This window comes from Achroia grisella, unplaced genomic scaffold, assembly GCF_030625045.1.
Source record: "Achroia grisella isolate CSIRO2021 unplaced genomic scaffold, CSIRO_AGI_Agris_v1 utg906, whole genome shotgun sequence".
Classification (NCBI taxonomy): domain Eukaryota; kingdom Metazoa; phylum Arthropoda; class Insecta; order Lepidoptera; family Pyralidae; genus Achroia; species Achroia grisella.
In genome coordinates this window covers 3,462,882-3,486,276 of record NW_026713064.1, presented here as the reverse complement: position 1 = coordinate 3,486,276, position 23,395 = coordinate 3,462,882, and the positions used below count along the sequence as shown (strand labels likewise).

Genomic DNA, 23,395 nt, shown 5'->3' with positions numbered 1-23,395 from the left:
TGATTTTGATACGAATTTTCAACCTACAGTAAAAGCGAGAAGCTTGTGTATGTGTGAATTTCGATGATTATTTTGCAAAGGATAAAATTCATGATAGGTCCTCCCATATCAATATTTAACTTATATGCGCAAAATCGCAAACTTCCTTGCGTATGCTTGACACATGTATGTTTGTTACTGTCTAATTATTAATTTGCAGGTAGGTGGTACGTCAGTACGTATGTACCTGATGTTACATTGATTGTTGTGTAACTGTGTAGCTGTAGGTGGTAAAGCTGTTTTTTGTTGATAAGATAAATATGATAAGTAATCATATTGTTTTTCGATAAAAATAATGAAGATATCTTCAAATACAGTACATCATTATCTTGCCTATATTGGGTATAGGCGATATATTATATTATTTATGGTAGAAATGCGCAATAATGAGAAAAATATCTTTCTATTCTATCGATACAGTATCTACACTATACATAATGCAGATTATGTATAGTGTAGAAGAAATACTACTAAAGAAGAATAACTACATAATATACTGTATTTTAAAGGCGAGATATGGTAGTGAAAAATTATAACTATATGTTATAATTTTTCACTACCATATCTACTTAAACCTTACTGTTTTTCCTGTGTGCCTCTGCAATAAATTATTCAATAACTGCAGGGTACGGAAGCGTAACATTTATTTGTATTTCAGTAGTGGCGTCAACACATGATATTTATTACGGTTACTTATGAGATGTTCAATATTTTATGACAGATTAGAGACTCATAATATAATTAGATTAATGTAGAGCTAATTACTTAATTACTCGTATTTCTTTTCTGATAAATTGATAAAATAAAATACATTTGTAAATACCTACTTTTCACTGCATTTTTTATTGTACAGATATATGCTCCAACAATATATCCGTAAATGGAAAAATCCGTAAATGATAGCGATTACATACTTATGATAACAACTGATTTCAGGGGGGGGGGAGTCTTCAGCTGTACAGCTTTAAGTAAGTACACAGATAGCATAATGCTATTACTATATATTACGTCACATGTATTTTAAGATTTGTTTACCCCTCCGAGCTTTGTAACAATTTTTACTGCGCTCTGCCTTGTATGACGTTACATCTCTTGCAATGTAATTAAATTTACCACGAATATTTTAAAGTATTTCGATAGCACAAAAGTATTAACGAAATATTTTAGATTTGCAGATAGATGTGCAGATTTTGAAAATCTCACGAAATTTAGGACCCACTATGAAATTAAATCAAAGAATTTAAGCAGTAGAATTAAAAATTACATTTGTTGAGTTTACTACCGAAATACGGTCGGATACTAGTTTAGCAACATAAAACAGTATTATAATAAATTTTATATATGTAGTGATCAAGTAGATAAATAATAATATATTTTTATATAAAGATTGTGAAGCGAATTTAGGCTATTACCCGATTACGTGATGTTGACGTTTTACGTTACGCATTCTTGTGTAAATAATTTTCAAACGATATTTTGGATATAACTAAATTCTGAATGAATATTGTTTGTTTTACGATCATCTATATTCAAAGGATTGGACTGTATTATTTATGATAACTATTTATAGAATTAGAACAACCCGCACAAAAACCTACGTGAAATTGACGCTTTACGCTAGGCGTCAATAACGCATACTTGTATAATTTTTTTAACTATATTTTGGATATAGTTGAATACAGAATGAATATTGCTTGTTTTGCGATGATAGAAGATATATATTCAAAGTGCTGGATTGTTCAAAATTCCATAAATTAAGTTTATTAAAATAAATATTATTTACGATAACAATTTACAGTTTTAGAACAACCAAAGATATATAATTAGTATAATGATAAAATTAATTAACATAAGAACCGCTTCGGATATATCTGTAAATTTAAAACTTGTAATGAGTAGATATACAATCTTTTTAATCTTTAGATAATTATCGATTAAATAGATACAATAATAAATGCATTAAAAGGTATTATTGCTGTAAGTGTAGACTGTTTGACGTGCATTATGACGTCACAAGGCCATAGAAATAGATATGCAAGGCAATTTTGAATACCATGTGTAAATCTATAATTAGATTTGAATAGATTTTTTATTATATCAACATATTCAGAATACAAAGTGAACTGAAAATTGCCAAGATTTGCCTTTTGCTGTATTCAAAGAAGAACAATACTTCTACAAATTGTTTTCGTATTGTAACATTCATTTATATGCAGATAGATAAATATAATTACATGTTAGAGATTTAATATTCAATAATTTTACATAAGATCTAATGTGAGAGTTAATATACAATAACTCATGTATAAACATTTTGATTATTTACAATTAACAAATAAAGCCGTTGCCACGCTTGCGGACTTGTTAATTAGCGAATTCTCTAGCGGATTTATAGAATTATCTTATCTTGTATAAAAAATAAACATTTGGTAAATATTTCAAGTAGATTACACGTAACAAGATAAAATTAGTCCTCTTTGTCAGATTCTGTTTCTACTGTACAATATAAAGCTATGAATAGTAATAGCTATTCGGGGTTTGGAATTTAATGTAACAACTTATACGTCATTATTACGTAGTCACCTTTTTGGAAGTTGGTTAAAAGTAGTATAATCAGCTCCCCCCTCTCTTTCATCAGCTACTGTTTCTATTGTACAATGTAAAGCTTTGAATATAAATAGCTATTTATGGATTTGAATTTAATGTAATATCGTATACGTCATTAATAAGTAGTCGTCTCCTTAGAAGTTAGTTAAAAATATAATCAGCCCTCCTTAAGTTCCACTACCTAGCCACGTTTATAGTTGACTTTTGTTAACTTCCTCATAGTTGTATCATATTTGGGAGTTATGTGATCGATCATTATATTCAATATATATCTTTAGCACCAGAATTTGATTGGTGCATAAATGGCAAACGAAAACAATGTTTATATACATTGCTTTTATTTTTTATAGTAAACAAAGAATGAGATATCAATGATATTGAAACGTTGTCTCGTTCTAAAGAAATCTAGAAGTAGAATTGATTGCCATGTGCTCATTTTTCTATGTTCAATGAATGTTATATTGTAAACAATTATAATTATATAATATCTTACCTTCTTTTTTCATGCCGGCCTTGAAGCATTTCCTTAGCCTACAATATCTGCATTGATTTCTTTTGTCCTTATCTACTACACAATTTCTGTTGAATCTGAAATAGAAAGAGACGGTATTTTTTAAAAGGCGAACCAGATTTAAGTTATAATTATTATAACAAGGCAAGGGCTTTCGCATTTTTCGCATTTCGCATCAACAACTGCGAGAAAATTATAAAGACTGTTCAGAATTCAGTAGGACTGTGTGCACACAAATTAATTACGATGTAGGTATTCTTCAGTATTTGTTTTATCTCTATACCTCTCCACACATCCAAGCGCGAGCAATACGTTTAATTTATGAAATTTAGCAGTAAATATTTACGTTCCGTTCGACTTGGCTTACTATATTATTACAGTAAATATAAAGGTTTTTTTTTTCGTTATTCTGAAAATTATAATTATAATGTCTTATATATTTTTTCAAATTTATATACTGTCTTAAATTGTTCATACGAATGAGCTAAATGTAGGTCTTTTGTCATAGAGAAAATGTAGATTTTCAGTAACGAGTATTTCTTAATCAAATTTGTATGAATAAAATTTTACTAGTGTGAAACGTTGATATTAGTTGCCTTATCCTATGTCTCCAAATTTCTTTGAGTTTAATTATATATTGTAGAAAATTTTCATAGTAGCACGTTTTGTTTGGAGAGGGTCGCTGTATGACATGCAGTTTTAAAGGCCTCATCATAGCAACATGTAGCACTGGCGTCCAATTTTAGGTAGACGTAAGGTCGTCATATTCTTTCCACCTTATTTGTAACCACTAATACTGCCTACGTTTGTATTTTAAGGCCTAATAAAAGGGTTATTTGAAATTTTATACGGTTTTTACTATTATTTCTAGAATTTCTTCCGGTCGATTACTACTTGTACATACATATGGTTATACAACTTGCGTAACATAAATATACTATATAAAAAACCGACCCGTGACCAGGATGCTTGTAAGTGTCAAAAAGCTGAACTCCCATAAAAACAAATCGCGATAAATATACTGTTATAAAATGGGTACAATTATAAACAATCATGAAATAAGTTTAAAACAATTAATATATCGTAAGAGTTATATTCAAATGCAAAATTGCTAATTTTATATTCAGTAGAAGTGATACGATCTTCTGGCGACTAGATTTTTTTATACTACGACAAAAAATGTGGCCAACAAAAACCATATTCAACAGAATACAAGCTGTAGATAGACTGTAAAATGTCGTCTATTTGGATACTTGAGTCTCATCTATTTCAGCCGCCAATTAGCTTGCTTTGTAAGCTGTGTTTCTGCTGTAAGGTGCACATTAGGCAGTGAAATTATAGGATAAAGACATGGCATCTATACATCTGGAATGGCAACGCATGAGTGATATCGCGGGTCACATGATGATGTGATGTCCGTGATGCCGTTCATGTATGTAAGCGATGGTAATTCACCATCATGTAGGCCAGGGATGGGAATCCCTGGCCTACTATTACTAACTTATTTTGTCTACTGCCCACTTTGAGTATAAATTATTTTTTAGCGCCCCCATTTTTTCACCTACTTAAAAACCACTATTAGTAAAAATTAAGTTAATGAATTATTGTGAGCTATATTAGCGGAGATTTAACATTAATTCTAACCGAGAGTTTCTTTTCTTTTTACCCTTTAGGGTTACAGCGCCCACAAGTGGAACTCGCCCACTCGGAATATTATAAGTAATATAAGTAGATGTAAGCATATGTGTGAAATATTAACATACCTGCAGGTGTATAGGTGGTTTTTTCTGACGCTCCGTCTGAAGAATCCTTTGCAGCCGTCGCATGACGACGCACCATAGTGCTTGCCGGTCGCCCGGTCCCCGCATATCGCGCAGTGTTGGGACAGCGACACTGAACTTCCTGCGCTGGCTTCACTACTACTCGTTTCCAGTTGGATGTCACTGTCTGTAACAACAAATAAACAAACATCTATATAACCAATAACAATATATATTCATAAGGTAACTGTCCCAGATAGAGTAGTTAGAGGCATTATCAACTTTATACGTCGTGATGAACACAGTACTTGACAGTCCGACAGTTATATTTGAATCCAATGTAGCAGGCGCCGTCCCTTGGGTAAATTTTGGTTTGGTATTGAAGTATTCATTACTTACAAATATCAATTTACAAAGTTTTATTAATAGCGGATCCGAATTCGTCACTTGAAGTGTAAGTAGGCTAATAAGGGACCCGGCCAGGCTGCTCTCTTATAACCTTTACAATAAGAGACCTAAATTGCGAGCAATGGATACACTAGACTCCATTACTATCAACACCCCGGGGGGGTGTTGGTAAGAGTAACTAGTCCATCGTGACGAATTCACCATTAATTTATTATGGTGGTTACCAGGGGGACATCGCGTTGACCTGTTTGTTCTTTTAAGATATAAAGCAATGGGAATATTGGTTCCTATATTATTACCAATTCCTTTCCCTAAACATTTAATAACCAGATGTTAGTTCCTGGCATAGCAAATATCATTACGTGTCAGATAATGTAATTTGCTGTTCATACTGAGAGGGTTCCTTTGCCGGATCTGTAATCAGTGTAATTTCCTCACAACAACGACGAGATTTGCTTGACAGAGGACAGTACTCGCTGAATTATTACTCTGTATCAAGACAATAGTGATATCCATATCATGACCTATTTAAGTATTATGTCTACGCATGCCAACAGTACGAGAAACCTCGTACAAATAAGAGAGCTAAACGAGAAACGAGTACGAAGCAAAATATTTTAATATTGACAGTGTGCTAATAGTTTGTTAATTTTAACTATCATAGCTCGTCACAAGCATGGCAAACCTCAACAAATCGTCACAAATTCAAGAATGTGGATAGAGTGGCTTGCTTTACAAGTGCTTGTAGCCGTTCCGATACATGCATTTTACAGCTGAAGCGCTCATTAGTAAGCCATATTTTACGGATTTAGGAATTATAAATCTTTACTAAGGTATATTAAAAGACTACGTTATCTATGTCATATTTTCTATTATATAGTCTATAGTTACTATGGTAATCTTTGCTTTTCGTCTATTAATTTAATTAATTATGATATTCTTCTAAAATAATAAAAGTAAAAAACTTTACTATGAAAAGAGTCATAGTTTGTTAATTAATGTAATATATAGAATGATTACAAATTTTCTAATCGAAATTTTTAATTTAACGGCACGTACGGTAATATTATTATACATTTTGAGGATTAAATGCTTTTGTGTTGAATTTATATTTACGAGGTTACGACGTAATGAAACGAAGGACCTAATGTATGTAAGTACCTATACATACACGTTTAGGTTAGAGGTGAAAATGTTCTTCAGAACACTGACTTTGGAGGTATTCTCCAGTTTGTGTTAAACTTGAATGTCATTTGTAATAGTTTAGGTTTTAGGCAAAATAATAATACTACAACTTCGGGTAAAATAATATGTAGGTACTAAACAGTAAAAACCGTTTGCTTAAATGAAGTCAAATGTTCTTTCAGTTAATGCAAGTAGCTTTACTTAAAAATATCAATTATTTGAATTGAAGTAAGTTCCATTAACTTCAGTAGACTGTTTTTAACATGTATCTAGTATATATTGCAATTTTGTAGTTTTTTTTAGAATTATGAATTCATTCAATACTTAACGTTTAATACGAGACTTAGTAAACTCATAAGTAAATAAATCCGAATCATCCGAAAGTCTTCTTCAGGGTGATTATGGTGTATCTCGCCTGGACTGTAGGTACTATGGATGAAGTCGAAGTAATTGTTGCGACAGACGAAAATATAGAAAGTCAATAAATTCCCGTACACACTTAAAAATATTAGATATTTATATAGAATATTAATTGATCATTTAATTGAATTTGTTGTAATGTGATGAAAGTATAGAAAAAGGCGATTTCTTCTCTTGTATATACACACATTTATTCTAATTCAGTTATTTTTACCGTTCGTAAAAACATATGGCATATTGTGTGGGTGAAATTGATTCGTTTAGCATCAATATCTCAAACCTTTTTATAACTTCTATTTAGTATTTTTCACTTACATATACCTACTTACTATAGATTATTATATTACAAATGTTTCAGTTGATTTAGTTTAATTAAGATATTTTGACATATCTAAATTTCGTCACAAAAGGAGTTCATGTATCCTTTGATTCACCTACGGTTAGATTTTTATAAAGGAAAACTATATCATGCTTACTATAGAATTGAATATTATATGTATAGTTACTCAATAATCATTAAGAGGTGATGGAGTAAAGAGGAATTCTTCGGAGAATGCGACGGTCAAAGGGTATAGTTAAATAAAAAAATTACTACAGATGTACATATAATATAAAGCTAATAGAATATAATTGTGAAATTTCTACTGATTGACTATAGATGTAAAGTCATCAGACCTTTTAAAAATTCAATTTTGAAAGTCTATAGTTATAGTTAGTTCAATTTTGAATGTTTAAGTTGATTTAGTTTAATTAAGATATTTTGACATATCTAAATTTCGTCACAAAAGGAGTTCATGTATCCTTTGATTCACCTACGGTTAGATTTTTATAAAGGAAAACTATATCATGCTTACTATAGAATTGAATATTATATGTATAGTTACTCAATAATCATTAAGAGGTGATGGAGTAAAGAGGAATTCTTCGGAGAATGCGACGGTCAAAGGGTATAGTTAAATAAAAAAATTACTACAGATGTACATATAATATAAAGCTAATAGAATATAATTGTGAAATTTCTACTGATTGACTATAGATGTAAAGTCATCAGACCTTTTAAAAATTCAATTTTGAAAGTCACTGTTATGAACCTCACTGACTTTTGTAGATATATATTTTTCAGTAGTACAATTTCTTTTAATTTATGACAATGGAATGATTCCGTCTATAGCCGCTATTGGTTTATGTTGGCGTGGCTCCAGAGGAGGATGATAAGATATGCATGAGACGTCAGGTCAGAAAACCCATAGTGGCAAATTCACCTGGAATTTATCACGATGGTTTACAGGGGGAACCATGTGGAGGTCAACCTGACATTGTACATGGCTAGCAATGTGGGGTGAAGGAGATTATTAGTAATGTAGACTAATGAGTCTACATTAAATACATAAATGACGTTAAATAAAGAAGAATAACCGTAACTTTTAGTTAACACGACGAATTATAAAAAAATAATAAATAATGGTTTTTGTCTAAATCCATATTTATATCTCTAATATTTGAAGATACTAAAAAGTCGCTGTTTTCGTTCGTTTTTGTTATTAGATACTCGCTTTTAAGCCACGGAAAGTATTTTGATGCCGTTTTTACTATCATTTCGAGAATTTCTTTCTCGAGGTTTATGTATCTAAAATTTACTTAGTGAAATTATGAGCCAATCAAACTTAATTATTAATCAGAAATGTTGGACTTTTACATAAGCGATGTTGGTTTAGTTTACGTCTTTCTACTATGTTACAAACTTACAGCGATCGAAAACATAAAAGGGATAGATAGCATTAGTGATTAGCTCAGGATTTGGTCTTAAGTTTGCTACAATGTACGTATATAATGTTAACCTAGATACATGTCAATGTTAGCCAGTGTGACTAATATGGACTAGGTACTTTATATTTAATTATTATATAGAAAGATCTATTTTCCTGGTACGTACTATAAAAGTTAAAATTACAACAAACCAATGTAATAATATCGTAGTTCGTATTTTTTTTTATAAATGCATATTAATATACATCATCTGCTTCTTCCTTATCCCATTTATTTGGGGTAGGCGTAATATGTTTTTCGCTTCCATTCGTCCCTGTTCACAGTCATCGCGTTATTGCAATTATTTAATGCAACTTAATATACATATGTTAATAAAGATCTATCTCTATTTCTATGCATAATGGAGTCCATTATGCATAGCAACAGATATAGATTCTTCCGTTTCTTAACATAAGTTATCACTTGTAAAATTACGCAATATTTTGTTTTTCCATAACAATTTAGCTAGTAGGTACAATTTCAATATCTAATGTGAAGCTTTTGTTATTTACCGAAATTACATTTGAATTAGCCATTGCTTATTTATATATATTGAAGTTTAGTAATAAAGTGCAATAAATAAACGAAATGGAAAATGGACTTTAAGGATAAAAATTTAAGAGCCTATTTCCTAATCTTGTTTTATTTGGTGTAATTTACAATTAAGTTACGAAGAAATGATTAGTGTTAGAAATGACTAGTGACGTTTTATAAAACCTTATATTATAAAGATGATAAACAGATTGCATTTGGGGGAAGTCTCGCAGGTTTTAGTGCTGTTCGAACAAAAAATAGCTTCTTTAAACCAATTGGCAATTGGTAGCTTTTAACAAGAAGGTGGGTGCGGCGTCCTAAATATAATATTAATGAGTTGCTATTTTTTACATTTAGTACAGATAACAAATGTTGCTCTTAACTCCTACTTATACTATGTCACATAGTATATTGTTTTAGATAATACAAATCCGGTTAAGACCGCACCGGTGCGCAGAGTTCCGTAGGAGAATTTAAAATGTTGAATTGTACTCTATTTTGTTTATCTATCTCATGAAGTAATGTAAAGTCCTTAAAACAGTTGCGAATTACTGTCTTTACTAAGAATTCAAAGTATATTATATTACAATGGTGGCAAACGAACATACTATCCTTCTGATAGTAAACGGTTACCATAGTCCATGACTGATCCACTTTATCACGCAGGTGTTACTGATCCAATACTTTCCCGATTTGTTTACAACAAAAAAAGTTTGCCAAGATACATATTTCCAGAAAGAGATAAATAGTGAAAGATTCTTACGAGTCATTCGGGCCGTTTTAGCCAATGGTTACGGAACTCCAAAAACATCAATAACAATACACGTAAGATATATTTTAAGTCGTTATCGACATTATTCGCTGATATTCACAAAATAAAATGATAGTACGCGAATGTGTAAAATTGTGATTTATTAGCATAACATACATTTTATTGCTAAAAACGCAACTATAGTGAAATTTGAAATTGGCATATACTAGAATAATCTTGTTTACAAACCTTCTCCACTCTGTGGCATCGGAACGTCCGTCGTTTCCTGTGGGCTCCTTTGTGAATATCCAGGGTAAGAAGTCGTCGGGGGCTTGTCCCAACTGTGGAACTGCTGCGCGGGTGTCATGAATTGAGGTGCTCCAGAGAAACCCATTATACCCATATCCTGAGTAGACATATTCTCGTAGCCAAATACCGGCATCTTCCGTCAGCCACGTGACGATGTATTGCCACTTGCTATAATCTAGTACTGACAGCAACAACCAACACGAGGCCTCGATAGCGTCGTGGCGTTGTTGATAAACTCCCACATTAGCCTGCAGGTGATTTAATTTGCCCAAAATAAATGTAATCGCACAATCTTTATCTATTTTGATTAACACACGTAATGTCACTGTATTGTTTATGCGAATCACAACAAGCGAGAAGCGTTGCCGAGGTGCGACCGATGTCAGTAACTGCACGTCTTCCGGGTAATGTTTTCGTTTTTATCATTAATCGTGTAGTAACGAGTTCGCGATAGTGTTGTTTGCTGAGAGCCACGCCGGTTTCGGGTGGCGAGCATCGGTTTGTTTTGCGGCGGCCTTCTCCGTACGCGCTGCGCCTTCGACTGGCGGACGAGTATTGACCACAATGCTTAACAACATCCGTTTCAGTGACAACTCGCTGAGTGCGCGATTACGGGCCGTATGAATGACCCGTCCGATATTAACAGATCAGCAGGAGCGAGGAGTGCAGCGCTGGTCGCTGCTAGCCCACAGAGCTGACTCATCCGTTATCGGAAATGCAGCGGATGTATCGAATGTGCCTATATCAAACGACTCATTAGCAGCTGACGAGCGAAGCTTTTACCATAAACATCATATTATAGTATTAAACAATACGTGTTAGGTGACTAATTGATTGTCTCATACTCTTTGTCTCTTTGTTACTAAGCAAGTTGTCTCTTATTACCATTATTTGTTGTGATGTTTACATAGGATTCAAAATGACTATTATTCTAATTATAAAAGGCACGGATGTATTGCAAAATATCTATAGTTGTATGAACGATATGTGTTCTAATGCTTGGGAGCTGTATTTTAAGGAATGTATTTTTCACAGCTGTTCCGTAAAACACCTTATTAGCGGTACGTACAGCCGTTCGGCGGACTGCCATGTCGTCGGAAACCAATAAACTAAGATACTAAAGGTAGAAGATGGGTAACAATACGCATAAAAATACAATAATATATTTTATATTTTCCCACATTAAACAAAACAGTTGTATTTCACACTCAGTAAGTAAGTAAAATTAAAATAATAGACTTCTAGCCATAATGTATGAGGTAGGTATGAGTTTTGTTGTGTGGTTATATCTAGATGAAAACAAAAAACGTCAACTGAAAATGCAGAGAATTTTATTCTCTAATGATCTTATGAATAATTAATGTCAAATCACAGTGAAATTTGTTAATTAGCATATTTATCTATATTAGATAACAGTAATCATTGTTACAATGGACCATAACAACGTAATTACCTACATAAAGGCTTAAAAAAGTATAAATAATGATGCTGTTTTGTATCTTGTTATCTACGGATCAATAATTGTGCATAATGAAATGTCCATATCATTTAGTTATTAAGTATAAAGATATTACGGTATTGCTAGAGTACAAATTGACCGGCCGGGAAGAGTGATGTCATTCTAGTAAACAAATTCAAATAAATTTAATTTTAAGAACAGAATGCAGATGTGAACAAGATAGTATAACTTAAAAGATAGAGCATGGCAAATATCACGAAGTAATAGATCTGCCACAAGCACTTCACATTGATGCCTCGCTACAGTCAAAAGTGGCCACAGAAATTAAGGTAATTCCATTTCAAACTTTTTAAATAATAGTAGTTAAAGGGGAAGACTACAATAAAATGTGACATTGTGTCACAAGGGTTAAGAGGAGGCAACAGTTTTTTTTACGTCACTTTTTAATGGTAATACAACTAATTCAGGAACTGTTATTAGGAATTTAGGAACTGCTGTTTATTTGTTACCTTTTTTTGTAAAATATGCCACGTCACACTAGTTAGGGGGAAATGTCACAAACGTGACCAAGTGTGACAAAGTCGATTGGTGGAGTAAAACAATTTGAAATTTATATGACGCAAGTTATTGATGGATTCTTATAATAAAATCATAATAACTATATTTCTTGCGGCGAGGGAACAAAAAATCAAGTGGTCCTGGTTAAAGGTTGGGAAACACTGCGCTAAATGCTGCGAGCTGAGCACATCTATCATCATCATATGTCTATATAGATATTGTATATTGCATAGCTCCAGTCTTTGTTTGGTTGTTGAGATATAAGATACAAACAGTGTCGGGCCGCGCTATCAGTAGGGGCGGCGCGGCGGGCCACCTCGGGTCACTCGTGTATTGCGTATCTGGTGCCCTCTCATACACACAATCTCTGCACTATCCACTGTTGTACATAATTATAATTTACAAGCAAAAATAGGGTTCAGTTACAGTTAGGTAGTTGGGATTCCCAACCATATGGTAAACCTTAGCTTAATTAAAAAATACACTATTAATTGATATAATTAGGGGCACGAACATATAATATTACTAAAATATGTAAATATTATATTTATATTTGCAGGAATGGTCTGTTTCTATTGATAAAGTAAGGTTCAAGATCACAATTTTTTGCATAATGTGTTATTACTATCAGGCGCAATACTATTGGAATATGCCTATGTTCAGCAGTGGACTGCAGTAGGTGTTCAAGATACAAGAATATAATTTTTTATTTATTAGTATTTAATCTCATCTTTTCATTTCATTTCAAATAAATACTTTCCACGTGGAACAGGGCACCAAGGTTTCATCGTGCATTCTATAATCACGTAAATTTATAAAGGAAATTCCCACTGGAAAACCGGTTAAAGTTCACAACTGGTATTACTATTGAGAAACTCTGACTGACATATTTTCATAAAGTTCGGTTTACACAATATCAGATGCAAGATATGACATGTTAGATCAGCAGGTCTACTCTGGATCTATTCTCAATGTCGATTTCAATTCAATCCAGTTTTGTACTGTACACGTGTACGTGTTTATACATATAATAATCAAGACTAAACCGAATAAATTAATACCAATGTCACTTAGGTCCTTCATTGACTAGGAAAAGTGAAATTAATGTGTTGCTCGTGTGTAATTGATGAGTATAAAAATGTGCAAAACGGCGCAATCCAATACCATCGGATCAAATTATCGGTATATATCAGTCGGTGAGATTCAGCAAACTTTTTGAGAAAGAATCGTTCTATATAGGTTGAAAAATAACTAAGAGTCTAAAGACAATCGTGAAGTAAGTATAAAATAAATGGACATCTTAAAACTTTATCTACATAAAAAATGTGTAAGCGAATAATAGTGCTTGAAAAAAATGGTATAAAGGCATCTATAAATAAATAAAAAGTTCTTATGAATCAGTAGTCGGCTCAGAATTATAATAGGTACTTTAATAAGTAGCCTTACTCAGGAAATAGTATGTTGAGGTAGAGGTATGCAGGTATGAGGTATTCATTTAACAGTTATTTAATCTTCAAGGCAAACGAGCAAAACCCGATTTTAAGTAGGGTCTTCTAGGGTGTTACGATGTAGTCAGAGCATAAAATATTATTTAAAAAAAAACACTGACAAACATTTTTTTCCGTTTTCATACCGTTTTGAAAAACAAGACACTTATACATAAGTGTACATCGTTTTTTATATTTTATATTATGTGACAATTTCAGGTTTTATATACCTTGATTCTTCCTTAATATTTTTTTTTTTAAAACAACTGTTTAATTAATGATTTTTCTAGGGTCATTGGATCAGCAGCGAAATACTTAGGTTTAGAAATATTGGTTTAATTATAAGATAAAATTATTATATACAAAACTATATAAATAACGGGGCTATAATTTTATTAATACAATTTCCTTGTGGGGGATACCTATACCCAGCGGAGAGACGATGATGTTATTGTGATAAATACTGATAATAAATATCCCCTGGTCATAGCATCTATATATCACGAACATCAGAAATTACTTGGATACAGGCAGATAATAAATACAAGGAAAATCCGCAAAGCATGTTTCTTATAAAGATTACATGTGGTTGAAATTATAGCTACGTTAATCAATTAAGAAAAGCATGTTTCCAAAAGCGATTATTAGCAATGAAATCTACAACAAAAACAACCACGTATATACAGTATGTATTATGAAATATATAGTTACTAGTTAAAATTACACAACTTAGTGTAAGTTCACATAATTTCCAAAAAAGAAAGGGCTTACCATTGCGAAAATCTATTCATGATGACAAGGGCCCTCATAGGACACTGCATATTGAACAAACATATGGCAAATATAGGCCTGCGCGAACAAAAATTTGTAGATTTTGTCAAACTGAAGAAGAAACGCCACTACACATCCTATGTGGTTGTAGCCCACTCATGTATAAACGTAATATCTCCTCTATAAAGTTTACACTCTATCCAGAGGAGATAAAAACCATCGCTCCTAAGAATATCTGACGGTTCTAGGTAGCGAACTCTGAAAAAGCGCGAGGACAATAGATCTATGTAGGTGGCAGTGCTACAGGTCCAAGCACCTGACAATAGCTAAACAACCCAATAAAAAAGTAACTATTGAAGAACTCTCCTCATAGCTAAATCCTATTAACAAACTTTACCTGACATCTAATCTACAGTAGAAGTAATTGTATAAGTATGAATTCCTCATTTTAATTCCTTAGATTATTTTGTGGTCTAAGTATTCCGTTCTTCTGGGATCTTCGATTCGTTCTGACAGACATAGCCGCGAGCAACAATTAGTATAAACAATTAAAAAAAAAAAAAATGTTGATATTGTACTTGTATTCTTTATTATTTTATACGTTACACATTGGCATATTAAGTTGTAACATTGCATTAATAATTAAATAAATTTAATTTCTTACATATTCATCAGAATATTGTATTTATTACATCTTTTCAGATTCACAATTTCATACACCGCTCAATCATAAATGTTTCTATGATCTGATTGAGAATCAAACTCGGGGCATGGTATATACTAAACCAAATTGACAACACTCATGCTAAGAACAGTTAAATATATCCAGTAAATAAATCATTCTGTGCCTCCGTCAAAACGAGTACATAAATAACAGGTTTGGTAACAACAACAGTCATCAAGTCATTGCTGTGTTGACGTCAAACGCATAAGGCGGTAGGTAGAATTTTATAATAATTTATGTGTGTGTAATGGCCATGACGTCTCCATAACCTAGACCTTGACATCGAGTTGTCAAAAATAAGTACCGCCGAGGAAAACAGGTTGCCGTATGTGTACATAGCATATTAGGTACTTGTGAAATATATCTGTTAATCATATTCAGATAATATCAAGGCGCATTTATATAGTAAGAAGTCGTCCGTGTTACATTAGGCTCACCTATTTCAGCCACCAAGCAACTTTATTTGTAAACTATGTTTCGGTTGAAAGTGCAATTATTATAATCTCATTACAATTATCACAGTGCCATCTAGTCCCAACCAAACAGTGCTTGTATTATGGGTACTGGATAACTCAGATAAATAAATAGATATATTTTTTTCGTGAATACATACAACATCATACTCATGAATATAAATGTTTGTACGATGCGAGGATTCTAACCCGCGAACATCGGAAGTAAGGCAGTGTGCTAAACCGCAAGACCACCGATTTCGCCGAAATATAAAATCTTATTAATATGGAATAGAATAGAATAGAAAATCATTTATTCAAATAAACTTACATTGAAGCACTTTTGAATAGTCATTACATTTTTTAATCTACCGCTCGTTCGGAAAGCTGTCTCATCACAAGAAGAACGAGCAAGAAACTTGCGTGTTGCTCTTTTAAATAATTTTATTATTACTTTACATTTTTAAGTTTAAGTGTGTGAATACAAACCACCAATTAGCACTAATTCTATTAAATACTCAAATAGAGATAATATTGAATATATAACCAACTGGTTAAACAATTAATAAGAGGAAATCAGTCATAGTGATTAGAGCAGACCAGTCCCTACAAGCAGCACCCGTTCACGAGTATGACGGATGAGCCAGCCATCACTGCGCTCGACCATATTTTAGGGAGCCCAATTTTAGGGAGATAAATGAATATAGTAACAATAGTTCAAATCTTTGTCTTTTGAGAGACACGTGTTACGACTGTAATTGGTTGTCATGATGATAATAATGAACTCACTTATTCAATACATAAACAATCTAAGTAATAATGAATTATACAAACTTACCTACAAAGCAAATCATTTCATATAATTTGTAAGAACACTTCGACTAGGTAAATGTTTGAAAACTAGCTACGTTGAATATAGCTTAGTTATCTAATCATAATAACATAATCATCCACCCTTTGGCTACAGATGTAAAAAAACTGTCACAACTAGACACCAAAAGCCAGAGAAAAACGCGTTTAAATTTATCCTACTTTCAGTTCAAACATAATGATTTTATTGAATCATATATATATTATATATAGTTGAAAATACTTATAATTATATTACCACCTTAGCTACATGCAAACCTAGAATTTATTTATTATATTTAGAAAGTAGAGATTTAGAACAGAAAGTGTAAATAGTTCTGAAATTCACATCTTTAGTTCGTTATTTTTGTGCAGTATAAATAAAATATTTCCCAACGTAGAACTATTATAGTAAGAGATTAACTTAGATTAACTTATGTCTCGTACTCACGTGAGATTTACTTATAAATAGATATAATCATAATCGCATTAAATTGTATTAATCTATCTGATTAGCTACTGAACGATAGTTCATATTAATAAAACTGTATGGTTTGCAAAATATACCTACTTATTTTGCACCACTAGTCACTATATATGTACATTCAAGTGGTACCTGCGACATAGAACTGGTGTTGATTTGTAGATCGGCATCTTTTGATGGTGATAAAACGACAACAACCAATACCTTATCTATACATACAACTCCATCTATTATATAAACGAATCAATTAATTTGTTGGTGGGTTATTGAAATCATTTAATAAATTAATTATTGTCACATTTGGTTTATTCTGTAATTTTCTATATTTATACCTGGTGAAGGTGATGAAGGTGAAGGTGGTTAGTAAATATAAAATGTGCAACATCTATCAAATGAGATATAAACTTTTAGCGTATAACTACGTCTGTAGCGTCATTAATATATAAGTTGAGAGTGGTCAATAATATACTGGAGGCAAAGTTTTATGTTATCGTAACATTTCAAGTTATCAAACTATTGTATAAACATGTAATAAAATATGTGTATACATTTCAGACCAAAAGTCACTCAATACTGATAGGGTGGTATTACATATATACTCTGTTTAGCGGAGTTTTCTTCTCTGGTATAATTATATCTTTGATTCAAACATTTGTATTCATAATTGTATGACTGTCAAACAATTATGAATACAAATGTTTGAATCAAAGATTGTATGGGTTTGGGTGTTTTATAAAAATCTAATCTAAGTATTTATATGTATCATGTTTTATTAATTCAATAAAATAATTTAAAAAATCCTCCTTTATATAAAACTGACTGTGCAATGAAAAGAATTACATAAACACATTTCTCGAATATATAATGCTGTGTCCATAATTTAATATTAGGGTTATTTTTAGGGTTCCAAATTAAAAGTACTTATAGTATACTAATATGGTATGGAGCTACTTTGTCAGTCAGCGCTATACCTATTGTAGAAACTATAAAAAAATCAGAGTACTTAGTAGTTTCATAGTTCAAATAGTGCATTCTAAAATGTTACTTAATAATTTTTATAATGTGACATAAAATTTAATATAAAAGACTTTATTATACATTTTGCGATATAGGGTTCAAAATTTTATATTTTAAGATTTTTAATGTGTAATAATATTTTATAAATATTTATTACAGATTATGATATACGATAGAGTTATCTTACGACAATGATGTATATCTACGGAATTTCTGAACCATAAATTTAAAAAAATCTTAACTATTTCCAATTAATAAAAGTTTATGTAAATAATACGCGAATGGATTGTTAGCCCGTTATTCCTTACAAACGATTTTTTTTGCGGAACCATCTGTACGCGAGAGCTAATCGAACTATTTGCACTGTTATTTCTTAAATAGTTTCTACTTGCAATAAACTTATTGTGTAACATACGACGTCTTATTGGGTCCATGTTTGGCCAAATAACGCAGAGGTTACATAAATCCGAGAAGCAAGTAAACCGGTTACAACTGCATTCTAATTGGACTTTGGACCACGGCTAGTAACTTGTATTGGACTTTGATAGTAGTATAAAATACAGAGCCGAACTACAACCGGGGGTCTCTCGGTATTTCTTATAACAATGTAACCGTATATCATTTATATATATTTAAGCATTAACAAGTAATGGAAAGAATAAGTATATAAATTTAGGTAGAGATAAGTAAGCCGCTTACAATGTTACATTGCAGAGACGAACTAGAGGGGCAACTCTCGACATCTTGATTACTAATCTCATTAAGAAAAATAATTTTTGTCAATTAACTATCTTGTATATTAAAAGAAACAGTTTAATAATGGAATTTACGGAACATAATTCATATCTATCAATTTTTGTTAGAATTCTTTTATGTTTGTAATGTGGTTCACTTGAAGTGAACCACATTAAAACAAAAGAATTCTAACCACTTCGGACTTTCGCAAGCTTAAATAATCTTAATCTTAATTATTATATTATAAATGCGAAAGTTTATGAGTATGGATGGATGTATGTTACTCTTTCACGCAATAAGTGCTGAGCCGATTTTGATGAAATTTCTTAGTAACGTAGCGAATATGTCGTAAGAACACATAGGATACAAATTTCATGCGAATAAAACCGCTAGCAAATTACAAAGTATGGTTAATGTCTTGGTTTGCTTTTACCATTTCATTAATAATTAATATAAAATTGTATTAATTTTCATTAATTCTTCTATGAAGGTTGTAGACTGAGAATAGAGAATTACAGGATAGAGGTAACAACTTAGTGCTCTGGAATGGCAACATGATTGCTATTACGGGTTTCATATGGCAACACGATCATCAAGTGCTACTGGCAAACAAGATGACGGTCAGCTTGTTTGCCAGTCCAATTACATAAAAATAGCTTTGTATAAATGAAACGGTTCTAAATCCTATTTCCGATTTATAGGTATAAATCGGAAATAGGATTCATACCTATGTATGACTTATCTGTTATTGAACTTGGGTAAGTGACATACTTATATGAAATTTAAAAGCACATAATATTATTTGTTTGCTATTTGAGCTATCGAGTCATCCAACAATAGTTTCAATATTAAGAAAATTATGAAAATTAATGCAAAGTAAAGTAATCACCTAACATAAAGATATGTTAGGTGATTAGTAAATTTGTTTTATAAATTTATTAATTGGGCCCTGGGCTGGCCCTGCGTTTGGTAAGTCCATCCGTGGTTTGTGAGTCACGTATATGATTATAATGCGATGTGGGGCAAGATATATAAATTATAAACGGACTTCCAAATAATATATTGTGGTTGGCAATTTTAAACTTTAAACATACAAGACATGAAAGCAGTGGATTGATAAGAAATGATAGGTTATCAATTCGTTAACAAATTTCGAATAGCACGGTGTATATTTATTCCTTCAGCCTTATTAATTTTGGATTGTACAGTTTAATTATTGTTATCGTGATGATGAATCATAATCATGGTGATAATAGCGATTAATAACGGTGACATCTCAGTGTTAATAGCGATCCGGAATAATATTATTTATTAATCAGTTCAAACTTTCAAAGTTATTTTGTTCAAATTCATTCAATCATATTTGTATTATCAGGACGGGAGGGATAATATATTAATACAAAAACATGACTTGCATAAGCGACTTCAAATATTCTAAATTAATAAATGATTTTTGTGATATTTGTAAAACATATTACGTCACTAGTTTCGCATTTTGAATCATAAAGTCACCATAGATAACAAGTTGAAAACTCTAGGCGCCATCATAGATGATTAATATTGAATTATTATAAAATTAAACTATATTAGGTACAAAATGATTGGAATTAGGTACACAGTTCCAGATATTTGTAAGATATGTAATTGTTGTGTCATTGCCGAGTTGAACTTTGCACCTTCAATGGATTGGAACTATATGCTACTTAATTGGGCTGCTATTCAATCATATTTCTATTCACTTACGGTTTATTTTACATTGCTTCGCTGATAGAATGAAATGTGTAAGATTGCAGATGGGAGCAAAGTCCAACATTGACTGAGCAAAGTCCACGCGAACGTTAATTGCCAGGTTGTTCTTAGAACGAATGACGTCAATATCGTTTAATAGTCTTATACAGTTAATATTGCAAAAGTATATGTAAATAATACAGTGGTTCTAAAGCGTCTTTAAAATTGAAAACGTTCTAAATCTATATCTGTATATTACGCGCCTGTATTTTAAATTACCAATTACATTTAATAATTATTTTTTACTTAAATGCAAATGTGATTTCATAATTAAATTTACGACAATTCGAAAATTAAATGTAAAGAAAAATATTTTTAATTTGAAAGACGAATTCTTTTTTCAAAAACTGATCGCAATGTCTTGCGATTGTATTTAATTTGGCTTCATTTAATCAGGTGTTAATCCGTGTGAACAAAAAATATTCCCAACGTTACATTTGGCGCAAAAAAATAGAGCCGAGTATTAACTTACTATATAAAAATATAGTAACTTAATACACGGCACTATTTTTTTAATTACTTTTAAGAAGTTTAGTAGCTAGTACTAGGTAGTGTAGTAATAGTGTACTAAACTATTAAGTTATTAATTATTCATTTAGATAGAATGACCACCTGAGAATCTGTCTGTGGCTTCATACTAGGTACAAAGGCAAACGTGGTGCAAAATTGATAAAGTTTGATGTTATAATTTATACATTGTTATGTTATATATAGTTCAAGTGTATATATATTATAATCAACATTTTCTACTTGATGAAGGGAGTATAGCAACAATATAGACAATTTTTTTTAATACTATTGTATCTATTTATTTCCAGTGAAATGTTCTACCTACAAATTTGGCTGAAACACCTAACTGTAATTCGTACTAATGTTATAATTGCGAAAGTGTGCCTGTCTCTTAACATTTTACTATAAAACGACTGAACGAATTAATAATGAAATTTGATGTGATTGTATTACGAGGACGGACATAGACATCTCAAAAAGTAGACAAAGTCGCAGTTAACAGCTAGTATTCATACACTTAATCTTCACATCTCATAAATTTCAATTGGGAACTATCAGACTACCACTTCGGCAACGTTTTGTTACGTTATAAAGAATTCATAATTTTATTCATAATGTACCGTTTCCTATTAATAATCAATTTACATAAATTGGATAAATTAGTAAATATGATTAATTTTATTAATATTATCAATTATACATAAACAAATTTGTTAATTACTTATATTGTCAACATGTCAGCTAACTAACTCCGCGTTTCTAAATACCTAATTAATAACACCTACCATATTCATATGCTAATTAAGTTTACATTCACGTAATTTTTTACCTCTTATACGTATAGTTAATAGGTAATCTGAATGGATATTATGTACCTTAGTGCCTATCGCAGAGTCATTGTGATAGGCAAGAAATAACCTTATATAATTACAAGATGACTGGTTCAAGAGTAATTTTAATAATGCTGTACGAGATTTCTAAGTAAACAATAACAATGTTTGTCATCTTAATTAAGATGATGCCTTGTAGTGGACAAATTGTTTTGGCTATGTATATGTACATTAACGGTCTCTTGGTGGTCTAGTGGTTTAACAAACCATTTTACTTCCAATCGTCGCGGGTTCGATTTCTCGCACGGTACAATAAATATTATTTATGAGTCTGACTGTTTGTATCGGCCTCAGTGTATCCTATGTATATTATGTATGGATTTACAAAAATAATGTATTTATATCAGTTGTTTAGTACCCATAACACAAGCTCTGGCTAGCTTAGGACTAGACGGCTCTGTGTGAATTGTCCAAGAATATTATTATCACTATTCTAGCATACTTAATGCATATACAATTGTACATTACATATGAGAGACTTTTGTTTGCAGGGTTTTTTAATTATCCTAATGCAGACTGCAACTAACTTTGATATAGCTTCACTGGACTGGTGCGGCACTCTAAACCCGCGCAAGATCTTATGCAGCAATTAAAGGCGATCTTATACCAGAAAGATGTGACTTTGGTCTGAGGGCATCGCTAGGGGTTCCTTCAGCTCGGACCTTTCTAATTTCGATTTCAAAGTGTTGTTACGAATTTGTATGAGTTTACATAATGAAGATGAATTTCTTCTCAATGGTCTCCAAACTTATATAAATTTATACAGTTAAAACTTACTCAAATAATCAATCTTTTTTAATAGTCGTTGGTGGATGATGGATGTCTGTACGTCACTATATTTACGTCATGTAATTGTTGATGTAAAAATTATGTTCAAACGCTGAATGTATTAAGAAAACATTAGAGTTTATAAATATAAATAACTTAAATTTCGTCAATTGTATTAATGCTAAATAGGCAAGCTATTAGCTATAGTCTAATAGCACGTTCGGATTTAGAAAGAAACTTGCATGTTGCTCTATTAAACAAATGTCCCCATAATAGATTTTTATTATCTTTAATGGAAAAACATCGTACTGTTACAATTTACTTATATAGTATATATAGCGATAAGCCGCAGCTTCGCACGCGTATGTTAATGCATTTACATAAAAACTTAACGAAGTTTACACCTAAATCAACCTCATGAAAACTCATTCAGTAGTTTTTGAGATTATTGCGAATATATAGATAGACGTGTCGAGAGGGCTTTATTTTATAACATGTATACATATAGATGTATTGGAAAATTTACATTTTCACTGCAATTAAAGTTACTATCTGTTTGTTTTGTTATCTTAA

General features: G+C 31.6%; 1 protein-coding gene across 1 annotated transcript; it reads right to left on the bottom strand.

Annotated features, from left to right (window-relative positions):
• Positions 1-3,139: 3,139 nt before the first annotated feature.
• On the bottom strand, positions 3,140-10,958 carry LOC131853743 (hepatocyte nuclear factor 4-alpha-like; the record flags this gene model as incomplete). The annotated part of the gene is made up of 3 exons (XM_059204765.1): positions 10,271-10,958; positions 4,921-5,104; positions 3,140-3,234 (listed from the first exon to the last, which is right to left on the bottom strand). Coding segments are annotated over exons 1-3 (472 nt in total), but the record flags the coding sequence as incomplete, so codon positions are not given.
• Positions 10,959-23,395: the final 12,437 nt, after the last annotated feature.